A 25,245-nucleotide genomic window follows, 5' to 3' on the forward strand; every position below is an offset into this window, starting at 1 on the left:
CTCTGAATTATGTCCAACACATCATCGACGTATCTTTTCCACATCTTCGGTTTGCAGTCTAGTCTAGGGGTGCTGTAGCTACCGCTTCTAGCTTCTCTAACCACTCCATAAACGAAGAAGTTGGATGATGTCGTCAGCACTCAATTTTGTTCTATCTTTAAGAGATTTTTCTAGTATCTCTCGATTACGTATACGATCCACTGCTCAAAACAAAAACATCACTTCTGGGAAATGTCAACAAGCCGTTTCGCGGGAAAAGCAGTGGACCAAGTCACTTGTGATCAAGCCATCAGCCCCGATGGCGAAAGCTAAAGTAGTGAGTATGATATTCACTCTCACATTTTGTAGTATGAATTTTGTATGTATTATATTCTTGTTATTTGATGAGTGAAAAATAAATGAATGAATGAATGAATGAATGAATGAATAGTACTTGTTTAATGGATTTGTCCAGCAAAAATGTTTAAATTATTTTGGGTGTAATTTATCGAAATTTTTGTAAATCTTAATTCAAACTCGTTATATTGGTTATTTTGAATAGATGCTTGACCTTTAATGTAATGAAAGAAAACTTAACGCTTGTCAGAAATCGAATGGTCATGACATTTTCGAGGATATTTTGATCAATTCCAAGAATGGGATTTTGGACTTTTACTCCTTTTATATGGACTGTGTAATCTGTTTTGAAAATGTCACGCAATAATGTGTTTTCTCAAAAAGATTTTTTTTGTCTACACAAAAGAAGAAATACAAGTAAAGATGTACATGTATATACAGTAATTATTAAAAATTCCTCAGTCTCACGGAAAACCCCCCTTTGAGGGGCTTTATCACTGAATGACCTTTTTTGGTGTCAAAGCTCTCACCGAAAGACCACTAGTTTCGAACTGGTGTCCGCACATCCCCGTCACTTCCAAAGTCAAGTTCACCCCCATCCAACATTCGCATGGTAACATTATTAGTTGGTCACCGTATTGCATGAGGAAAGTTTTGTTCCGGAAGTAAAGATAAGTTTATATAAAATAGAACAAATAATGCCTCTACGTGATATGATACTACGCAATCAGCTGTGCAGGAACTTCCCCGTTTATATTGTCGATATTAATTTTGACGTTGGCATACTGAGACCAATGACCAGCACAAACAACATTTCCTTTTGACATTATATTCTTTGTATAAGGAAGTATAAGGAACCACCGTTGAACGTGGGTGTTTTGTATAACACGGAAATGTGAAATTGAAATGCTACCACATAATTTCTCACGATTCTGAGTTAGTATTTGCCATGTTAGCCTAAGTAATTTGGGAATAGCCTATTTGTCACCTTCACCAGGACTTCAATCATGAGTGCCGTGTCAAATCTGGGAGTGCTTCTCTTCGTGATCACAATTTCAACTGTGACCGCAGGTAAGAACATCGAACTTTGAGTTACTCATTATATCCACCTGACCCACTGTATTTGAATAATTTATAATGATTGCGAGTAGTGAGTTGAAGTGGTTCATCAGAATTCCCTAGAGAGGGGTAGCTATGCTGACGTAAGTGAGGCTCTTAGGGAGTGTTCATAAATACTTTTCGCTTGTCAAATCTTTAACCCCCCCTCTCTTAAAAAAGGATTATGGATAATTCTAGGCTATTGCACCACACTGCCAAATCTTCATCTTTCTTTAATTCTATAATTATGTTTGTTTTCCTTCCACGGCGTTGGAATGGAATTCCCTCTATATTGTATCATGTTAATAATCTTGTTGTATTTAAGTCCGAATACCGTAAAAACTCGATAGTTAGCATATATGCTTATTATCGAGCGCTTTTGAAAACAAACAATTGTACCAAAGTCCGGCGCTTTACCAACTGAGCTAATGGGGTTGAGACACACATTTGCAGGTTTACTTGTTCGTATATAACGAATGTGTATCGATGATTTGCTCAAAATCCTTTACACCTTTGTGGACGGGGTTCTTCATGTTTGCATGTTTTAAAAGCACTCGATAGTAAGCACATATCCTAACTATCGAGTTTTTACGATAGCTGATATCAGCAGATGTGAGCACTGATAAACTTAAAAAAAACATGCTTAAATGTGACATGTCATGTCCAAAGGAGACACTTTTGGGCAGGTTATCAATTTTGAGGTTTTTACATATCTTTAATATAGAGTTATTTTGCTCCACAATGCCGTTTTCCTCAATAAATCCGGACATTTCTAAGCGAAGATATTGAGTTTGTAAGTTATGGTATTATAAAATTGGAAATTGAGATATCGGCCTTTAAAAATATTATTGACAATGTTGAGAGTAGGAATTACCTTGAAAATGTGTCAAAAATACAAGATGCCAGTTATATTCCGGTCTGAAACTATCAGACAACATTTTAAACATTAATGACATCACAAATTCGCAACAAACCCAAATTGTGAAAAAATCACTCCCATGCAGATTTTTGGCTATTTCTCCATTTACGATCTTGCCCAATAGTGTCTCCTTTTGACATGACACGTCACAAATGATCTTGTGGTATTACATGCTTTGGCGTATGTACTTTCAATTCAAATACTATTTTATGTATAGGCCTATATTGTTTTCATAATGGTTTTATTTTAACTAAATGTAACTTTTTGCTATTTTATGTACTTTTATTCATGTACAGGTTGAATGGACACCTCTGCGTTTGGACTTTTAGCCCATTCACTTATCCTGAATTACTTGCTTTTGTCATGTGTAAGAAATGAAAAGTGTTAGGCTAAGTACGTGTTCATAGATTACTTCCATGAATAAAAAAAAATTATGGCCTTTGTTTTACTTGCAGCCGTTCAGGTTATCTGCCCACATGTTGCTCGTGGTACGTCAGATCAAATCACTATCCCCAGACCAACCATTACTGGCTTCCCGGATACCAATGCTGTTACCTATAGCTATTCTAGTGCAGGTGCCAGCATTTCTCGTCAGTCTCTTGGTATCTTCCAATATGATCAAACCTCCCATGAGTTGTCTAATTTACAAACTGGGACGAACGATATATCACTTACTGCTTCAGATGGTCAAGGGAGTAGAGCACAGTGCAGTTTTACTTACGAACGGACAGGTAAATATTAAACAGCTGTATTACTCCAGTCCACTCCAAACATGCTCCAACTATACAGCAATATTATAACATTTGCTGAGGAGGACGCCCTCAATGTTTTTCAAAATTCTGTTTATAAATACACGATTGTAATGTTCTTTAGTAAACTAACATACCCTGCAAAAATCGAGACTTTATGTGATGTAGTTGTGACAAAATCCGAGATTTTGAAGAAAACAACGGAGTACGTTGTTTAATTAAATTACTACAGAAATATTAGAAGGCGATGTTCATAACAAGATACGTACATGGGGTGCGGGAAGGTCATAACACATCAAAAGGACCAACCTCAGTCATGTTCGAAAGAGTGGCTCGCGGAATACTTCCTGGAGTTTCTGGAAGTATCGCTGGCAGGTGGTTTAGCTAAACACTTCAATATCTTGAAGAATGCATGTGATCTTTTCTTTCTCATGCCAGGTTCAAGTTCCCTGGTCTGTGCCTTCCACCAATAGCTCTTGCACGCTCTGTTCATCTTGTTATGTAGTTTTGCCAAATGTAGACATTCTTCTCCCGAATAACTGCTAATGCCTCATCTGTGAACCACTTACTTTGGACAATGAATCATATAATTGCCACAGCAATATAGGGAGTAGGATTCCATTCTTGAAATTGTTCCAATCCTTTGCTGGACCTAGGGTGTCACTGAGTACATCAAATTTATTCCTTATTTCAACTGAATATTGTTGTTGGTTTCAGACTGTTATTGTAGACTTTAACTTGAGACGGATGGAGCATTGCCTGTCCTGAAACGGTGATAAGAATCAATATCAGATCCACGGTACGCTCTCCAGTCAGAAATAAATGAAATTTCTGGTTCACTAAAAATCACTATCGTATTCGGATCAAAATCACAAACCAACTTGTAGTTTGACTTAAAAAAGAACCTCAATAAATAAATATTTGTGATTTAACGTGGACTTCACCATAAGGTACCATAAGGTATTAGAACACTTACAACAATTTGGGATACATCAGAATTACTTCACTTCAACAAGGGCGCAGCTCCTCTCAGCACTTAGATTGTAATTATCCCCTTCAGCTCCCCAATACACCTGGATGGTAGGTGAGGTAAAACTCATTGCCCTAGTGCAAAACACTTTGGCGATTCAGGGATCGAGCACATGATCTCGTGCAACCTCGCGATTATGAGTCAAAGCCTTTACCGCTGCGCCACCGTATCCTCTGAATAATAAATTTTTCATTTTGTTGCAGTCGCAATCAGCTGCCCACATGATACATCTGGTACATCTAGCCAAATTACTGTCACCAGACCAAATATTGCTGGATTTGCAAATACTCATGTTGTTACGTACAGCTATACCGATATAGCGGCTAGCGGTTTCAGTGACCTTCTTACTAGCATTCCATATGGGCAAACGTCTCATGTACTGACCGACCTACAAAGTGGGACGAACCACATAACAGCAAGCGCTTCAGATAACCAAGGAAATGTCGCAGAGTGCACATTTACTTATGAACGAACAGGTAAGCAAGCTTCATAATTTAAGAAACAGGAACTCACATGTTTCACCCATTTTATCTCACACACATTATTTGGATGCAAAGAATAGGGCATTGTCCTTTATTTCTTATCTCCATTACCTACACCGTCCATTGTTCAAAATCTAGAACGCAATTAAACTAGGTTACGTAGGTTACGCGTACAATGTTACGCGTACAATTTTTCATCTGCGCTTTGAATACGCGTTCGCGCTTTACCTTTAAAATATTTACACCCATTATTTACATTTTTACTGCTTCGAACACATTTCTTGGGTATAAAGGATATGACATTCTTATTTCTAATTTTATATTTTTATAAAATGTATATGACTTTGATGCGCTGTATTGGTTATGTATTTTGAAATTGTATATATGGATATGATAATTTGCCTATTTTAAGGTCATGATTGTTTATAATGCTTATATTTCATGTATTCTACAGGGTGTCCCAAAAAAGAGGCCCCTCATTGTGTTCTTTTTTCGCCTATTTTTGAAAAGTTGATCAAATATATTTTGGTATGTAAAGAAAATTGTTAGCTTTAATAAACCGAACTTTTGAAGATATGCCCTTTTAAAGACAAGTACCCGTTTTTCACTCTGTCCACGGACAGCAAACATAGTGGTTGGGATGGGTCATGCTGTGGAGTGGCCTGCAAGATCACCAGACCTCACACCACTTGAAATCTTCATTTGTGGGAAATCCAAGACTGCTATATTCGCAAGTATCCGGCGCACAAGGTTGGTATGCAACGCAATTGATGCAATAAGGACTAGGGCTGAAACCTGTATTCTTAAAGGAGGCAACCAGGTAGAGGGCAGAGCAGCACAATAAACTTATTTCAAAAGAACCAAAGACAAACTAAACAGCCCTTTTTTTTCAGGGCTACCTTTTATTCCAAAAAGAGAAATGACTTATGTTGTCAATAAAAAGAAAGCAAGAAACAATAAAGTAAGAAAGTAAGAAACATAATAAAATAAAAAGGCATAAAAGAACCGAGAAAAACATAAGTAATTGCAAGTATAGCAAAAGAAGTCCCATCCCACATCAATTTTGCCCAAATTAATGACACTTAACAAAATCCATAACCAATAAGCCCATCGGTAAAGCCCATTCCCTAAAATAAAATTGTTATTTTATAAAGTTATCATCGAGGAATGTTTTATATTCATGCATGGTTTATGCACTTTTCAATCTTTGAAGTAGCCAAACCTCCTCCGTGGACAGAGCGAAAACTGATACATTTTTTAAAAAGGCATATCTTCAAAAGTTATGAGCCGATTGAAATAATTGTTTCGGTTTATTAAAGCTAACGGGTAAAGGCTTCTTTACATGTCTTTACAACATATACTTGATCAACTTTTCTAAAATAGGAGAAAAAGAGGGTGCAATGAGGGGCCTCTTTTTTGGGACACCCTGTATGTATTTAAATATTTTGTTAAATTATTTCGATGTATCTTGATGTATATTTTAATATGACCCCATGGCTTCATGGAAGAACAGATGATACTTTAAAACATCTACTGATTGAGTAACCCAGGCAAAAGGAGAAATAAAACAAACAAACAAACACATTTCCAGCGAAGTCCATTGCAGAATTTCAACAACTGGCAGAACATTATATCCTTCGCGATGTTGATGACAAAATCAAAACGGTGTTACTTTCACCATTCCCTTCTTTTTTCAGGAACATGAACCATACTTCGTATGTCAAAAGAATGTAAATGCCTTTTTTGGGAAAGCTGGGCACTTCTGGAGTAATCCACAATGTGCTTCGCAACACCAGTTATCTGTTTTGCAGATCCCATTCTTTGAGAGCACATAGCCGTGATTTCATATACAGCAAAAACAATTGTTTAGTCTGCTCGACTTTTTGTTGTCTCAGAAGGTTTTATAGTAAACATTCCTTCGAAAGCCCCACTCTAACAACATCTTTAATTAAAACAGTATTTCATGTTCTAATATTAAATACAGCTCAGTACCTGAGGGTTGGGATCTCTGAGAGTCACATGATTTCATCCACATGATGATATCTGGAGATTTCTCAAAACAAATAGGGCCCTATTGCCCCTTTGTGGTGATGTCATTGTAAACAGGGGATATCCAGAATTATGTCACAGGAGATTCCCAAGGTATTTTTCTAAATAAATTATATAGGATTCAGTTCATTTCATTCGGCTGCGAAGCAGGCGACTACAAAGTTTCTCAATGTACTACGATCTGAAGCCAAAGTGGCGATGGCATCTGGCACTAGAAAGTTGTCGAAATCCCCCAACAGTTTTTGCACATAAGACAAGTAGGATGTTCTTTGCCGTCCAGGTCTTCTTTTACCATGTAATGGGGTGTAGAGAGCATATCGTCTGAATGGTTCATCTTCCTGCATCCTCAGGATATGTCCCAGGAATTGTAGTTGTCGTGATCTGACAGAGTTGATAAGAGGCACAATGTTGGTGATGGTATAGACCCTTTCATTACTAACATGATCAGTGCGCTTGATGTTCAGCATTATCCTGTAACATGATGTACCATAAGCGTTGATCTTATTTTCCATGTCAGTAAATATCACACAGGACTCGTAGCAATAGAGCAATACTGTAACACAAGTGGTGTGAAACAGCTTGACTTTTATTGCAACAGTGATTGTTGGACTTCTCCACAGATGCTCCAATTTCCAAAATGCATACCAAGCAAGCGCCTTTCGTCGGGAGAGGTCACTGGTGCTAGAGCCCATCATGCAATCAAGATATTTAATCAATATATTTATTTAAGATAGATAATCGGTGACATACTTGATGGGTTCTCCGTATACTTGGAGTGGTGGCTGAGGATTGCAGTTGATGGTCATGTACTCGTTGTGGGAACACTGATGATGAGACCCAGACTTCCTGCTGCAGCCGCTGTTCTGGTCAGCTGTGCCTGTGCCCGCGGGATGGAAGGTTTAAGTAAGGCAATATCATCAGCGAAATCCAAGTCGTTCAAAACCTTGGCAGGATAACACCTGGAGCGACGCGGGTATGTTTTAACACCACTATCAGTCCCCTCGGTAGCCATCTTCATCAAATAGTCGATGAGAACAATGAATAGGAATGGGGCTATACAATGCTAGAACACCCCCCCCCCTGCAATACTCCAGTAGTCACTAGGAAGGGATCCGAGATGTTGCCATCTACCAATACGGCACTTTTTGAGTTAGTATACAGTACACGTATTGCCTTTACGATGCTCTCTGGGATACCATAGTGCCGCAAAACAGAAAACATCATCTTCCTGTTGATTAAATCAAAGGCTTTCTTGAAGTCAATGAATGTTATAGTTAGTGGAAGTTGCTAACTATGGAAAGCCCCCATGATTCTACGGAGGATATGCGTTTGCTGTGCACAGCTTCTGCCTGGTCTAAATCCGGCCTGGTTACTTCTTATTACAGGATCAACATGGTCCCTAATTCTATTCAGTAGGACCCTATTATACACCTTAGCTGCAACTGACATCAGTGTGATTCCTCTATAGTTGTTCATGAGGCTGAGGTCTCCTTTCTTTGGAAGGGAAACAATAACATTGGTAATCCACTGTTCCGGTGGCGTAAGCTTTGTAAAAACTTCTACGCAGAATTTATGGATGATGTCTACCATAGCTTCACCACCACCCTGGAGTGCCTACTTTCTCAAACATTTCATACCTCTCCGAAATTGGCAACTGGTTGTTGTCGTTACACTGGAGGACGGTTCTGGAAACGGTTCTTAGTAGGAGCATGAAGCAGCTTCTTCCAGTTGTAGTAGTTCCAGTAGGCCTCTTTGGTAGTTCGGAGACTGGTGTGCAGTCGTATGCTGAGTATTCGATGTTCTGAATCCAGCTTTACGAAGTTATAAGCTCTGCAATTGCGCAGGGAATTAACCCACTTGCTGTTGACAAGGATGTGGTCCAGTTGATGTTTTGAGCCCGTTGGGTGCATCCATGTCCAGAGACGACTTTTGGGTTGGGGAAATCTTGATTGTGAAGGACGGAGCTTGCATTCCTGGCATAAATTTACTAGTCTCTCTCCATTGTCATTTGTTGTGTAATAAAAACAATCAGAACCAACCACAGCTGGATGAGATAAATGGCTATCTTGGCCAATTCTGGCATTGAAATCACCAATGACGAGGTGGATGTTGTGCCTCTTCACCTTTTCAAGATGGTCTTTTGATTATAGAAGCTGTCCTTTTCTCCTGAAGTTGCTGATTCAGTTGGGGCATAAATAATTGTAACCGTAAGCTGGGGGGTCACGTTAAAAGAAGCTGTTAGTATTCTTTGATTGATGGTCTGAGCGCTCTGAAGACACCTATGGATGTGCCTTAACATCAGAAGTCCAACACCTCCCTGCCTCTGGTCTGTGGCAGAACTGTAAATAAGTACCCAATTCTTGTCGTCTGACCATAATTCGTCAGTGGGGGATGATGTAATAAGAGGGCGTTCTTGCACACCGACAATGTCGACGACTGCATCGCTACAACCCGTAAATAGTTGATGGGTTTTTTCCTTGTTGGTGTAGTGTACGCACATTGTAAGTGGATACTACAAGTGGTTTGAAGGTAGGTAGACGAGACATATCGGGATCAACAGTCTGTGATAGTATGCCAGGTTCTCGCTGGCCCGTCATAGAGTCAGAAGAAGACGTCTGCCCAGCTACATTCGATCTAGTATTTGGATATTTGTTTGTAGTTTTCGTAATCATTAGTTTGCCAGACTTATTTTAGAAATCCACATATTTAGTGGCACGCCCCTGGCCCGGAACATGTTGGCCAGTGAAGTTATTTGACCTATGGTGACATGTTCAACACCATCCTGTTGACCGTTGGAATAACATAATCATTCTCATCCGCTCTTTAGCCGTTGAGAGTTGTACTCTTCATCCGCCATTGGAATAGGTGGTTCCAAACTATTTGAACCATAGCTGGGTTAGATGAAGGATACTGAGTGTACACTGAATGGTTAAAGGCTATAGTAAAGCGAGACATGGCAGAACACCTTGAAACTACGACTAAATCTAACAGAAGACTAAACCTACCATATAGCACCCATAGTGGGTAGGAGAACATGAAAACTAATATGAGATACTGTATTAGGATCACATATTAAGTATCATGTGAGAGTATACTCTTGTACTCCAGAAGACAGGATCACATATTAAAGTGTGCGACACTATGGAATATAAAAAGCATGATATGGGTATGTTAAAAATTGAAATGAGGTATGGGGCTGGCTGGGGGTGGCTACGGGGCGTTATCACAAGGACAATATTGTTCAAGGTTGCGCCGCAGGCTTACAAAGAAACAATAGCAATCAAGCTTAAACTTTAAATTAGCACCCGATAGAGGGCAGGGCCTGAAGAATGAGGGAAATTATGGGGTAAATATTTAACGGAATAAACTGCATAATTATATTATTTAGATTTATTCCGTTAAAAATCTTATTTTAACTTATCAAATTACTAGTTTTTATATTCTATGGTGTCAAATTGTTATTCACAACGTTGTAAATACGCATTAAATACGATTAATAACAACAGAGGGCGCTTTTTCTTTAATATGTGATCCTGTCTTCTGGAGTACAAGAGTATACTCTCACATGATACTTAATATGTGATCCTAATACAGTATCTCATATTAGTTTTCATGTTCTCCTACCCACTATGGGTGCATATAGGATATATCACAATATACGTACTACATGTCACTAAAATAATAATATTGCAGTTCAAGTTTAAATATTGCTGATATTACATAATTATATGAAAAATGTATTCTCACAGCTGGAATAATAACCTGCCCATATGTGGCTTCGAGTACGTCTGCTCAGATCACTTTCATCAGTAACTGGTTTTCCAAATATCTACGCCGTTACCTATATGAAATTCATGGAGGGTTTCAACCCATTATTATACTATTCCTACAGAAACTAAAACATGCAACATGCATAGAAGAATAAGCTATATCAGGTTCTTGTCGCATCTTTTAACTTTTGACTTTTGTTTTCATTTGCATTTGTCTCAGGTTGCAGTTCGTCTCCCTGCATGAATGAAGGTACATGTTACACTGGGAACGGAGGGTCTTATTTCTGCCAATGTACGCAAGTGTTTACTGGATCATACTGTGAAAATGCAATAGGTAAGATATCTAGGAACCCTTTGGTGATAAACTTAACATTCATTCATTCATTCATTCATTCATTCATTCATTCATTCATTCATTCAATAATGGACATATTAAAGAAAATCCCTGTTTTAATAAAACGCATTGTATTCGTCATGCTACTAAATATGACGTAAGTGTACATAAAATCTTAATGGATATCGCCGGCACAGTTTGTAAAATACCAAACCGTTTGTCATTATTTACGGTTTGACGTATGTAATAGTTAATAGATACATTCTGAGGTCTAGTTGAATTAACGTTGCCGTTAAAGTTGACGACAATTATACCACACAATATATATATACACAACCCCGGGCACACAACACGAATTATGTACGGCAAATATGAAAGGTGTCATAGAGAATTGGACAGAAATCATATATAAATATGTGTTTAACGTAATAACAATCATATTGATAATGATTTGTTTCTTTTCCCCTCAGATCCATGCATACCAAACCCATGCGAATTTGGAGGAGTCTGCCTTGCGGGTGATTCCAATACACAACCATCCTTCACCTGTACCTGTCCATCTGGTCTTACAGGTGATACCTGTAACTCCTGTGATTCTAATCCTTGTCTTAATGGTGGAATGTGCACAGCAAGTAATAGCGGGTACACATGCACATGCGCAAATGGTTTTAGCGGTGTTCAGTGTCAGAATGATGCATGCAATCCTTCGCCTTGTGTGAATAGCGGTACATGCCGGGGTGTGTTTAGGACACCAGGGTATCAGTGTATGTGCACCAGTGGTTTTACTGGATTACGTTGCGAGCAAGGTGTGTGCTTCTAGTACACGTACATTGTCTATTCTGTGCTCTCCTCATGAGAATATATTTAAAGTTTGTTATTAATGATATTATGCACCATAAAAGAGAGAAAACTGGGTTTTTTTTAATTAAAAAGCCTTTTTGCCTGTTTTTTTTTAAATATCTTATATAGACCTAGACTACTCCGTAGTTCACTTGCCCATTGTGCATACTCTGGATATTGCATTTAAGCTTAAAACTCTGATTTAATTAATTTGTGCACAATTGATATATTTCATAACTGATCTTTTCAGTCTCCGTACTCCCTCTGTTTGTTAGCTTCCGATTTTTAACTCGGACTTTCGCGATTAATAAACTGGTAGATTCTAAAATCAGAATTGTTCAGTATTGAATTGCTAATATAATTATGACATTATGATATGTTGCATTCAATAATAATTATAAGCCTACGTATACTAGTATTTTGATGTAATAAATATCAGTATAATTTCGAGTTCAACTGAATGCTTTCATCATGATTAATAACATGTTTTATTTATCAAAAATCGACTATGGCATAGTCTAATCTAGACCACATTTCTCTATTTAAAAAGCCCAAGTTTTCAAAAATGTTAGCCCTATGATGTGAATCATCTGACGAACACAAACTAGGTTAAGTCACAATGGCAGTGCCGGGGGCGGGGGAGGGGCATGGCCCCCAGTCAGAACTTTTTTGCGCAAAATTGGTTGATTTTGCCTCCCCTTGAAATTCACTTTGCCCCCCCCCCCATATACCCCGGAAAAATCCTGGCACCACCACTGTTAAATTTCAAACAACGTTGGGAAGTGGTAACATCTACTCATGTTTTCATCTTTCTGAAATTCATGGAAAGTTTCAACCCATATACTATTCCTACATACACTAAAACATGCATAGAAGAATAAGCTATATCAGGTTCTTGCAACATCTTGTAACTTTTGACTTTTGTTTTCCTTTGATCAGTTGTCTCAGTTTGCAGTTCGTCTCCCTGCATGAATGAAGGTTCATGTTACCCAGGGAACGGAAGGTCTTATTTCTGCCAATGTACGCAAGGGTTTATTGGATCATACTGTGAATCTGCTATAGGTAAAGATATCTTGGAACTCATTGGTGATAAACTTAACATTAATTCATTCATTGCTTCATTCATTCATTCTTAAACACTTGAGAACGTTCCTGCAATCTTATTGGTTCGTACCCAGCTTTGCCCGTGTGATATGACACGATATGACACGGGTCAGCGCGTGTGCGTCAACGCGATGTACGCGTACTCGCTATTTGGACCAATCGGAGGCGCACATCAACAACGAGATTGATCGATTTTAAGCCCTAGGTAATTCCCTGCATGTAGATTTAATTTGATTAAAATTTGTATGATATTTTTATTTGAATTGAAATATTTAAGAATGAGAATAAAGGTATTGTTTTTAGCCGCTGTCGTGCATCTATCGTCTCATATAACACGGGCGACATCATTATTTTTGGCGTAAAACAACGGCTTCGCCTCGTTGTTTTACTTAAAATAATGATGTCGCCCGTGTTAAATGAGACGATAGATGCACTTCAGGGGCTAAAAACAATACCTTTATTCTCTAATTCATTCATTCATTCATTCATTCATTCATTCATTCATTCATTCATTCATTCATTCATTCATTCATTCATTCATCATTCATTCATTCAATAATGACACATTAAAGAAAATCACTGTTTTAATAAAACGCATGTATTCGTCATGCAACTAAATATGACGTACGTGTACATAAAATCTTAATGGATATTGCCGGCACAGTTTAATACCAAACAGTTTTTTACACGGCAGACAGATTCTAGACTGCATTATAAGTAATAAAATACACGTCATTATATGGTTTGATGTTTGTAATTACTATACATTATGAGGCCTAGTTGAATTCGAAAATTAAAGATAGAATTTTGTCTTTTCCAATATCGTGTCATAATGGATGGGCTAGCCAATATTTTGAGTAGTGGATGCCGGCGCATTATGTCATAATGTGAAAACCAATCAAATTGCGTGTATTCTTGACAAGACGTACCAACTGAATTAGAATTAACGATTCAAGTTGACGACTATTATTATCTTTACTATACACACAACACGAATTATAATTATGTACGGCAAATATGAAGAGTGTCGTAGAAATGGGCTCAGATACACTGTAAATCCATAAACTTGGTAAGGACGTGATTTGTGTGGCATACTTCATTTAAAATTATATTTTAAAAATGTTTGTTTTCTGTTTTCTCTTCTGCAATGAGCAATGTAACCAGCTTTTTAGTGTGAAGGGGTAAAGCCATATTTTCGTCCATATTTGTCAATTTTCCGACCCATTTTAGTCATTTTAATGACAGTTTACACTTTGCGTCTCCAATAATAAAACAAATCTAACTATACTGCGCCAATAAAGTATCCTTACAGTTGGTAAAATAATCACAATTTTAAAACTGAACAATATTGGGGTAAATTTGTTTTTTAAATAGATGCACTAGCTAATCCTGCACATTATGACACCACATTGAATCCAATGTGACCTCAAGAAGTTATATTTTCTCAGGCATGTATCCTCTGGATCCTCGCATTTAATATTTAATGTCTCATATTGACTGATGTCATGCTATGACACAGCAGATAGGCCGCCCTCTCTAATTATAATTAATTTACATTGGCCGTGCGACATTTACGAGAGAATAAAATCATTACATGTTCAATTCGCCGGCTGATCCGCCATGAGCTAGCTGTTATGGCGTGTGGTGGTGAGCCAACGACATGTAATCGTTAGTGCACGCTGGTTCGAATCCGAACGGTTCTGATTTGTTCTCCCCTTTATTATAATGCCAGTTTGTCTGAGCTCCATTTCTTTAATTATTATATATTTTCTCAGGCATGTATCCTCTGGATCCTCGCATTTAATATTTAATGTCTCATATTGACTGATTTCATGCTATGACACAGCAGATAGGCCGCCCTCTCTAATTATAATTAATTTACATTGGCCGTGCGACATTTACGAGAGAATAAAATCATTACATGTTCAATTCGCCGGCTGATCCGCCATGAGCTGTTATGGCGTGTGGTGGTGAGCCAACGACATGTAATCGTTAGTGCACGCTGGTTCGAATCCGAACGGTTCTGATTTTTTCTCTCCTTTATTATAATGCCAGTTTGTCTGAGCTCCATTTCTTTAATTATTATATATTTTCTCAGGCATGTATCCTCTGGATCCTCGCATTTAATATTTAATGTCTCATATTGACTGATTTCATGCTATGACACAGCAGATAGGCCGCCCTCTCTAATTATAATTAATTTACATTGGCCGTGCGACATTTACGAGAGAATAAAATCATTACATGTTCAATTCGCCGGCTGATCCGCCATGAGCTGTTATGGCGTGTGGTGGTGAGCCAACGACATGTAATCGTTAGTGCACGCTGGTTCGAATCCGAACCGTTCTGCTTTTTTCTCTCCTTTATTATAATGCCAGTTTGTCTGAGCTCCATTTCTTTAATTATTATATATTTTCTCAGGCATGTATCCTCTGGATCCTCGCATTTAATATTTAATGTCTCATATTGACTGATGTCATGCTATGACACAGCAGATAGGCCGCCCTCTCTAATTATAATTAATTTACATTGGCCGTGCGACATTTACGAGAGAATAAAATCATTACATGTTCAATTCGCCGGCTGATCCGCCATGAGCTGTTATGGCGTGTGGTGGTGAGCCAACGACATGTAATCGTTAGTGCACGCTGGTTCGAATCCGAACGGTTCTGATTTTTCTCTCCTTTATTATAATGCCAGTTTGTCTGAGCTCCATTTCTTTAATTATTATATATTTTCTCAGGCATGTATCCTCTGGATCCTCGCATTTAATATTTAATGTCTCATATTGACTGATGTCATGCTATGACACAGCAGATAGGCCGCCCTCTCTAATTATAATTAATTTACATTGGCCGTGCGACATTTACGAGAGAATAAAATCATTACATGTTCAATTCGCCGGCTGATCCGCCATGAGCTGTTATGGCGTGTGGTGGTGAGCCAACGACATGTAATCGTTAGTGCACGATGGTTCGAATCCGAACGGTTCTGATTTTTTCTCTCCTATTATAATGCCAGTTTGTCTGAGCTCCATTTCTTTAATTATTATATATTTTCTCAGGCATGTATCCTCTGGATCCTCGCATTTAATATTTAATGTCTCATATTGACTGATGTCATGCTATGACACAGCAGATATGCCGCCCTCTCTAATTATAATTAATTTACATTGGCCGTGCGACATTTACGAGAGAATAAAATCATTACATGTTCAATTCGCCGGCTGATCCGCCATGAGCTGTTATGGCGTGTGGTGGTGAGCCAACGACATGTAATCGTTAGTGCACGCTGGTTCGAATCCGAACGGTTCTGATTTTTTCTCTCCTTTATTATAATGCCAGTTTGTCTGAGCTCCATTTCTTTAATTATTATATATTTTCTCAGGCATGTATGTCTCATATTGACTGATGTCATGCTATGACACAGCAGATAGGCCGCCCTCTCTAATTATAATTAATTTACATTGGCCGTGCGACATTTACGAGAGAATAAAATCATTACATGTTCAATTCGCCGGCTGATCCGCCATGAGCTGTTATGGCGTGTGGTGGTGAGCCAACGACATGTAATCGTTAGTGCACGCTGGTTCGAATCCGAACGGTTCTGATTTTTTTCTCTCCTTTATTATAATGCCAGTTTGTCTGAGCTCCATTTCTTTAATTATTATATATTTTCTCAGGCATGTATCCTCTGGATCCTCGCATTTAATATTTAATGTCTCATATTGACTGATGTCATGCTATGACACAGCTTAACTAGTAACAAACGCACGGCGCATGCGCGAGCCGGGAAATTAAGTTTTGGTTTTGAAACGTAAACAAAGCTGAATATCAAAACGACTCCATGCAGAAAATCACTTCTTTTTATAAAACTATTCAAAATTACAACAATTACTTTAGGGAATATAAACACCAAAGTCATATCTAGCACATATGTCAAAAAGAAGTTGAAAATTCATCAGATAAGCGAGAAAGGGTCGAATTTTCGGTCCAAAAAATTTCGAAAAAATCATATTTTTTGGCCTTAAAACTTGGCCATAAAAATTCCCGTACACCACCAATTTCATGATTTTTGTCCTCAAAAATTAACTGGGTAATCCTCATAGTGTTTTCAAGTCAATTCCCCGGGAGACGGAGAAACGGACATATAGAAAAAAAGATATTTAATTTTATTTTATTTAATCCACAAATTGACACCTGAGTCGGGGCGTTGCAAACGTGTCGTACATGTGTAGGGACCGATTCTACAGCAAGCTTGAACTTCCCGGCTCGCGCATGCGCCCTGCGTTTGTTACTAGTTAAGACACAGCAGATAGGCCGCCCTCTCTAATTATAATTAATTTACATTGGCCGTGCGACATTTACGAGAGAATAAAATCATTACATGTTCAATTCGCCGGCTGATCCGCCATGAGCTGTTATGGCGTGTGGTGGTGAATCCGGACGGTTCTGATTTTTTCTCTCCTTTATTATAATGCCAGTTTGTCTGAGCTCCATTTCTTTAGTTCATAAATTAATTACTCTTAAACACTTAAGAATGTTCCTGCAATCTTATTGGTTCTTACCCGTGTGATATGACACGATATCACACGGGTCAGCGCGTGTGCATCGACGCGATACGCGTACTCGCAATTTGAACCAATCGGAGGCGCATAGCAACTACGGGACTGATCGATTTTAAGCCCTAGGTATAATTCCTTGCAAAATGTAGGATTTACTTTGATTAAAACTTGTAATACTTATCATATTTTTACTTGAATTGAAGTGTTTAAGAATGACTATTTTTGGCGTAAAACAATGATGTCGCCCGTGTTATATGAGACGATATATGCACTCCAGCGGCTAAAAACAATACCTTTATTCTCTAAATAGTAATTAGTTTAATTTGAAATAATTATTAAACGAGGAATACAATAAGTAAAAGAAAACCAGACGTTCTACTCCTAAAAGTCTTAAAGAGTCTGTTGACGTGTGCACCAAGCTCGGTCCACCTTTGCGGTGCAACAACCGCTCTAGTTCTTCGTTGTGAGACAATGCGAAATAATATTCATTTACTTTTAACTCTAAGGATAAGTGTAGTTATCAATGATACTAATTGCTTGATAGACAACCAGATACACCAAATCAAAACAATGCAATTCAACTCTAAAATGATAATATTATTATATTAAATACATGATAAATGTATTCTCACTTAGTTGCAGTTGTAACCTGCCCAGACGTGGCTTCGAGTACGTCTGCTCAGATCACTTTCAACAGACCAACCATTACTGGTTTTCCAAATACCGACGCCGTTACCTATAGGTACACCCATTCCAACGCAGATGCCAGCATCAACAATCAGTTTCTGACAAACATTCCATACTCGCAATTGTCACATACGTTGTATGATTTACCAACTATGACGAACCTTATAACAGTCAGTGCTTCAGATGGCCAAGGAAATTATGCAGCGTGCACATTGACTTATGAGCGAACAGGTAAGCAGGTAGTGCCCATTTAACTGTGTTAGCGTATTTGGCCATTTTTTTATTTCAATAATTACGAAATTAATCAATAATTGTTGTCCACTTTACGTAAGAGTGAGAGGAAGAAATATGAATTTGGAGTGGAGTGTGTCTATATAAATATGCAGACTAATATGCAGTGATAAACCCTGTCGCGTTGCTTAAATTTCACGGCCTTCTTCGCTTTAATTTTGAATTTAGTTCGTTTGACCTGTATTTTCAGACGCAAACTGCGACCGCGATTTTGAATCACTCAAACGCAATATCCTCAGTTATCTGAAGTAGAACTAGCCCGTTTGCAAATCACTACGCCTTTAGAATAGCGCGAGCTCTTCTGTTGGCTGCTCTATTTGGGTATCAAAGAGTACTGATATAATGTGAATTTCCTTTTATAAGAGCTATGCAATATATCCATGATTATCAAAATGTTAAAACCATTTGAACTATATTGATTGAATTAATATATTGTCATCCTTTATCAATAATCATCAAAAATAACGAATGTACATGACGCAGTATTTGTAATAATGTCCACATACCAACAGAACTTATAAATCAAATTTTCCTTTAACATACTAAAATATCAATAAATCCACACACAATGCAGTTCAATTCTAACCATAAGACAACTGTACTTTTACGTTAGTTCCAGCCGGAATAATCTGCCCAGTTGTGGCTTCGAGTACGTCTGGTCAAATCTCTTTCAACAGGCCATCTATTACTGGCTTTCCAAATACCAATGCTGTTACATATATGTATTGGTATTCCAACGGAGCTGCCAGCATTCGCAATCAGTCCCTTGCTAGCTTACCATACAGGTCAATGCTTCACGAGTTGTCTAATTTACAAATGGGAGTGAACGAGATATTTATTGGTGCTTCAGATAGACAAGGACATATAGCACATTGCAGATTTACTTATGAGCGTACAGGTAAGTTGTTGTCAGTAGTTAAATCTTTTCTCCAAATATACAGGAGTCTTTTTTAGACTTCTGATACCAAAAGCAGCTACTTTCATCGTTTTGTAACTGAAACCATATGCCATTGTGCTCATCCATCCTTATAACATGTACAAGAGTACCATCGGCCACTGGTCATCTCCTGTCAATAATTTGTATCATTTTACGCAACATGGTGAAGTTAAAAGACACATGTCAAGTTTCCTTCTCTTTTACACTTGACCTACAGGATCAACAAGATCAAGTGATGAGGCGCTGTCAACCACACAAGTACCAAATACATCACCATCGCCATCGTTTGGAGACCCATCCAATATAGGGAATACTTCATATCAAATGAGTACGATCCTTACTTGCATCACTTGAAAAACACCTTTCATCCTAACAATCAATGAATCTCATTGTTCCATCATATATTTGTATCAAACTGGCCTCCCAAAAAACAAAACCTGCTCTTGCTACTTTATCTATTGCAAGAGAGCCTAAACACTACAAATAAATCAGCCAATTGATGATAAATAAAAAATATTAGTACCCTTTCCTCAAACAAAGTACGTCATTACGGTTCAGTAAATTAAAAAGACCAAATTCAATAACTGCAAATTATCTATCCCCTTTCTTCTTTTTCTTTTCGAAGTTATTATTGGTAGCGGTATTGGAGGAGGTGTTCTTCTGATTATAATACTAATTCTACTGATCTACACACTTAAAAGGTAAAACAACCCAATAATCTGTAAGACCAAACTGGTACAAATATTGCGATTCATCATTATGTCCTAAGCTTTCTTTTTGGTTAACATTACAACTAATCTTTACTTCTTAGAAACTCTGAAAAGAAGCGTGAGCGTCAACATCACCAACAACAACCTGAATCAATTCAGACATCAACTAGACCAACTAGTCTCCTGGACCGCAGCTCAGAAGATCATACAGCGGAAAACATGTACCATGAAACAGCTCTACATACATCATCAAACCAAACCAATCAAAGAAATGTCCAGGAACCTGATTTATCATATGTCTATGCGTCTGTGTCCATAAATAGGCCACAGGTCCGCGATCCGTCATCGAGTAATGATCACCAAAGGAATGAAGACGCACCAAGTACGCGTGATCCTGAATGGGCACCTGAAGACAACCCATCTACATCGCGTATATTTTGTAATCGTGGACAGACAGCTGAGTTAACATACGCCTATGCTTCGTTGCCAATAAACAGGCCCAAACTCGACGAACCACAAGCAAATCAAAGTACACATACACAAGACACACGGGGTGGTTCTAGGCATCCACCAGAAGGAACATATTCCTACGCCACTGTGCCAATTCATAGGCCAAATGTCCCTGAACATAAACCAGTGATTGGTGACAGAGGTGAAGATGAAGGGTGGATGGATAATAGTATTTATGATATAACGGAAGGAAATGATGTCGATGACAAGGATGAAACAGAGGGATGGGAAGAGAATATCGCGTATGTTTCCTCAGACCGCTAACTTTCTTATACTTGTTTCGTTGTAGATTTGATCCTTTTAAATACTTAACTCCATAAAACAATTTTCAAAATTAAAAAAAAGTATGTAATTATTTAGTTATGTTTGGTTCATGCGTTAAAATACCAAAAATCAGTTCCCGACGATACAGTTATTTCAGGGACTCCTTGTATATACATTTGTTATGATACAATTTGTATAATATAATATAATATAATATAATATAATATAATATAATATAATATAATATAATATAATATAATATAATATAATATTCAGATACCAAACTTTCCACGCTTTCTTCCACGAACGGCCTAACATGCGACATTCACCCGATGTTTCGCATAAATAATGGAAGTAGTTGTCAATGGATCCCCAACAAACAATTCTTTCATTGTTTATCATATAGGCCTAGTTATTTCAATGATTTGTTTCACATTTGTTTTTTGTAAAAAGGATAGAAACTTAACAATTTACAATGAACGACATCGAATGGATAACATGGTTTCTGCGTTTGTTTCCCAGTTTGCTGAAACCAGTGTAAATTCCGGGTATGATGTTTTGGTACCGAGTAACATGTAATGTTTTTTAGCATTAACAGATATTTTGTTGAATTGGAACCATCTGTTCACTCAAACTCTTTGTTGAAGACCTCCTCGATAACATTAAACTGACTGTGAGAGTATGTGGTGAAAAGCAGTGGCCCCAGTATTGTGCCCTGTGGCACCCCGCATGTAAGATTTTGTTGTTGAGATGGAACACATTATTTTATACATGTTACATATACATGTTATATTATTATAACTCGAGAGTAAGCACAACAAAGCTGGCATATGCCTCTACAGGGATGATGGGTTGGCAGTCCTCAGAAAGTACTCAGGCACACAATGCGATAGAATGAGGAAGAATCTAATACGGATCTTCCAGTCATTTGGTCTAAAAATAACTGTACAGGTGAATCTCAAGAAAGTAGACTTCCTGGACGCAAGCATGGACCTAAGTACAGGTTTGCATGAGCCGTTTATGAAGCCTAACAACCAATCAATCTACATAAATACTAGATCTAACCACCCAAAATCCATTGTGAGACATATGCCAGCTGCTATTGAGAAAAGAATATCCACACTATCTTTAAACCAAGAAGTCTTTGACAAAGCTGCCACAGCATACAATGATGCGCTTAGCAAAAGCGGTTACAAGGAGAAAATAAAGTATAGCAAAGGCAGTGCAACAGAGGGAAGCAGTAAGGGAAAGAAAAAGAACAGAAAGAGAAAAGTACTCTGGTTTAACCCACCTTATAGCAGAAATGTAAAATCTAACATTGGGGGTACATTTCTAAAACTATTGGATAGGCACTTTCCACCAGGAAGCAAGCTTCACAAAATTTTCAACAGAAACTGCGCCAAAGTCAGTTACAGTTGCATGAGCAACATGGGTGCAATAATCAAAACGCACAACAACAATGTCACCAAGAAACCCAGCAAAATGCAGAGAAAATGCAACTGCAGAAAAAAAAGATAGCTGCCCCCTGCAGGGAAAGTGCCTATCATCACAAATCATGTATAAAGCAGTAGTAGAATCAGATAGCATGAAAAAATCATATGTAGGCTTGGCGGGAGGGACATTCAAAGAGAGATTCAACAACCACACAAAATCGTTTAGGCACTTTAAATATGAAAAAGAAACAGAACTATCGAAACACATTTGGGAATTAAAGAAGAAGGGCAAGGACTATTCAATTAAATGGGAAATTGTAAGCATGGAAGTAAGGCTAGCTTCAGACTTGGTATTGTACGTACAATATTGTATGTACAATACTTTTCGTGACGTCAAAAAGTATTACACGTGCAATAAATATACGTGCCACGACGAGTTGAATCAGATTAAATAACGCGCTATAAGGTGCGCTTCAGACTCCGTATTGTACGTACAATATTGTATGTACAATATTTTTCGTGACGTCAAAAAGTATTGCACGTCCAATAAATATACGTGTCACGACGAGTTGAATCAGATTAAATAACGCGCTATATAATGTAAAACCCTGACGGTTCATTGTTTGCTAAATCCAAGCGAGGTCACCCGAAAATCTATGCAAGAGAAATTTCTACTGCTGCTGATGAAAAATCCTAGAGTGCGTTTGGAGGTTTTTCTGCACTTTACCAGTAGGCCTAATAAATTCATTAAAAAATAAAAATAAAATAAACATTTAGAGGGAATGTTTTTACTCACTGCTCATCTGATCCACTTTCCCAGGAAACTAAATACCGATACTCCTTAGTTTTATCGCTGACTATCCAGACATAATTATGAGTAAACATCAAATTTAATGTTTACAAAACAATCAAATATATATACATTCGTTTGCATTTTGTACATTAATATTAATATTAATAATGTACAAACATTAAAAAAGGGGGCCTAAGAGTATGTCTATTTTTAATCATATTATACTAATTCCGCCATGCCCAAACATATTTTATATATGAAATCGTGTAAAAACAGACCACTTGTAAATTGGAACCCCAAATTCTAATCAAAAATAAAAACAACTTTGTTGTCAAATACACTAGGCCTATACATTGTACTACAGGAATTTAATAGATGGTGCATTTTAATAAATAAATAGATTAACACGGATAACGGACTAGAAATATTTGGCAATACCGGATTTACCACAGAGCCAGTGGATAAAGAAATTAATTAAAATTAAAACAAATTAAATGAGAAAATGAAAGCAAGGACATTTGGTGAAGTATTGTTTTAGAATGCGAAGGAGTCCTAAATGTTACCCAGGCCCAGGACACTGATTAATGTACATTCAACCCATAGTTATTTTGTCTACTTTTGCCAGCATTCAACCTGTTCAATGTAATTTATGCCTATTTTCAATAAAATTCCGAAATCTGATGTACGGTAGGCCTATCAACGTTGTATCGTGCACAAATTATGATTCGAGACTATTTCATTTGACACGGTTGTATGGATTTCAGAAGATCGGTCCTATAATAGATATCGAATAGAGAATTACAGCAGGAGGCTTTGAGGATGCCGTAATCCTCTTGATAATCAACCAATCAGAGAGACATATTTCAGAAATATGTTCGTATAGTTGAAACTCTTTCAATATTTTAAGTAATCACGTTTCACATTTAGCAGCACTTTGGCTTGCAATAAAGCCACGAAGGGACGGTAATGCTAATATACGATTTCAGTCAAATATTGGTGCAAATATACGATTTCGGTCAACTATTTGGCTATTCTTTGCCCAAAATTATGAAATGTTTATTAGTAACAACTCTTAGGAGGGTTTTCGAGTAATTTTAACGAAATAATGAGGTAAAATAAAAGAAAGCCCACTTACAATTTTGGATGCTTAACTGTGGTGTTCTAGGGGAATTAAAATATCACAATTAACATGTTTAATTCAAAATCGTTGTCCTACAAGCACGTGTTAAATGGCTCGATTCACATTAGGTATAAGTTGGGACATTGTCAGATTGTGTGGACATTACTAATACAAACAATAAGGTTAAAAAAAAAAACATTTAAAAATGATTTTAAAAGATCGTCTATTTTGTAGCTTACACTGATTAGACCAAATATCTGCCTCGGACGAAAAAAAATGTTTTCCATGCTGATTTGTTTTTGTAACGAGTATATCATTTCAAAAAGAAAGAAATAAAGGCGGATATTACTTTTTAAAATCTCAACGCATTACTATTAATAGGCCTATAATTAATGAAAAAGTATAGAAGGCGTTGCATCCGGGTCTACAGGCCTACAAATAATACTTAAGAAACTGACTAAATCAATATATGACTAAATATAAATGAATCTCTAAATCAATTAATCAATCAGTAATCAATCAATCAATAAATAAACAAATAGGCCTAAATAAATAAATCTATAAATAAATAAATAAATAAATAAATAAGAACTGAATGTGCCATTTATATTATTATTACAATTTTAATATTTTTTATATTAATATCAGTATTAATATTATTAACTTTAAAGGTGTCCATTGATTATATAATAATTCAAGTACAGATGAATACAAGAAGACATAAAAAGATGTTCATCATTCCGTGCACGAACACTGCACTAAATTTACCACTCTTAGAAATTTGGCAACTCCGTATCAATTAAGCAACCAATGATTGTGGCAAAATATATATTTTCCCGGTACATACTTTTTATTGTACGTGCAATACTTTCTGACGTCACGAAAAATATTGTACATACAATATTGTACGTACAATACGGAGTCTGAAGCGCACTTAACCCTGACGGTTCATTGTTTGCTAAATCCAAGCGAGGTCACCAGAAAATCTATGCAAGAGAAATTTCTACTGCTGCTGATGAAAAATCCTAGAGTGCGTTTGGTTTTTTTTTCTGCACTTTACCAGTAGCCCTAATAAATTCATAAAACAATAAAAATCAAATAAAGATTTAGGGCAAATGTTTTTACTCACTGCTCATCTGATCCACTTTCCCAGGAAACTAAATACCGATACTCCTTAGTTTTTTCCTGACTTTCCAGACATAATTATGAGTAAACATCAAATTTA

The 25,245-nt window shown here is 37.3% G+C and overlaps 2 protein-coding genes across 2 annotated transcripts; both read left to right on the top strand.

The window, feature by feature from the left end:
* Positions 1-1,343: 1,343 nt before the first annotated feature.
* On the top strand, positions 1,344-12,124 carry LOC140159642 (uncharacterized). Its single transcript, XM_072183137.1, has 5 exons — positions 1,344-1,407; positions 2,809-3,084; positions 4,336-4,608; positions 10,654-10,767; positions 11,238-12,124. Exons 1-5 carry the CDS (start codon positions 1,344-1,346, stop codon positions 11,585-11,587), a joined length of 1,077 nt encoding a protein of 358 aa, XP_072039238.1. The 3' UTR covers positions 11,588-12,124.
* A 6,763-nt stretch (positions 12,125-18,887) lies between these two features.
* Positions 18,888-21,468, top strand: LOC140158326 (uncharacterized). The gene is made up of 4 exons (XM_072181422.1): positions 18,888-19,151; positions 19,408-19,518; positions 19,816-19,891; positions 20,002-21,468. Exons 1-4 carry the CDS (start codon positions 18,974-18,976, stop codon positions 20,672-20,674), a joined length of 1,038 nt encoding a protein of 345 aa, XP_072037523.1. The 5' UTR covers positions 18,888-18,973; the 3' UTR covers positions 20,675-21,468.
* Positions 21,469-25,245: the final 3,777 nt, after the last annotated feature.

The sequence above is a fragment of the Amphiura filiformis genome, chromosome 8, assembly GCF_039555335.1.
Source record: "Amphiura filiformis chromosome 8, Afil_fr2py, whole genome shotgun sequence".
NCBI classification, from domain to species: domain Eukaryota; kingdom Metazoa; phylum Echinodermata; class Ophiuroidea; order Amphilepidida; family Amphiuridae; genus Amphiura; species Amphiura filiformis.

Excerpts from the sequence above, each read along its gene's own strand:
- LOC140158326 (XM_072181422.1), top strand. The coding sequence starts at position 18,974 with ATGTATTGGTATTCCAACGGAGCTGCCAGCATTCGCAATCAGTCCCTT. Across the intron at positions 19,519-19,815 it reads GAATACTTCATATCAAATGA|TTATTATTGGTAGCGGTATT; the intron begins GTACGATCCTTA and ends TTCTTTTCGAAG. Across the intron at positions 19,892-20,001 it reads CTGATCTACACACTTAAAAG|AAACTCTGAAAAGAAGCGTG; the intron begins GTAAAACAACCC and ends TTTACTTCTTAG.
- LOC140159642 (XM_072183137.1), top strand. The coding sequence starts at position 1,344 with ATGAGTGCCGTGTCAAATCTGGGAGTGCTTCTCTTCGTGATCACAATT. Across the intron at positions 3,085-4,335 it reads TTTTACTTACGAACGGACAG|TCGCAATCAGCTGCCCACAT; the intron begins GTAAATATTAAA and ends ATTTTGTTGCAG. Across the intron at positions 10,768-11,237 it reads ATACTGTGAAAATGCAATAG|ATCCATGCATACCAAACCCA; the intron begins GTAAGATATCTA and ends TTTTCCCCTCAG.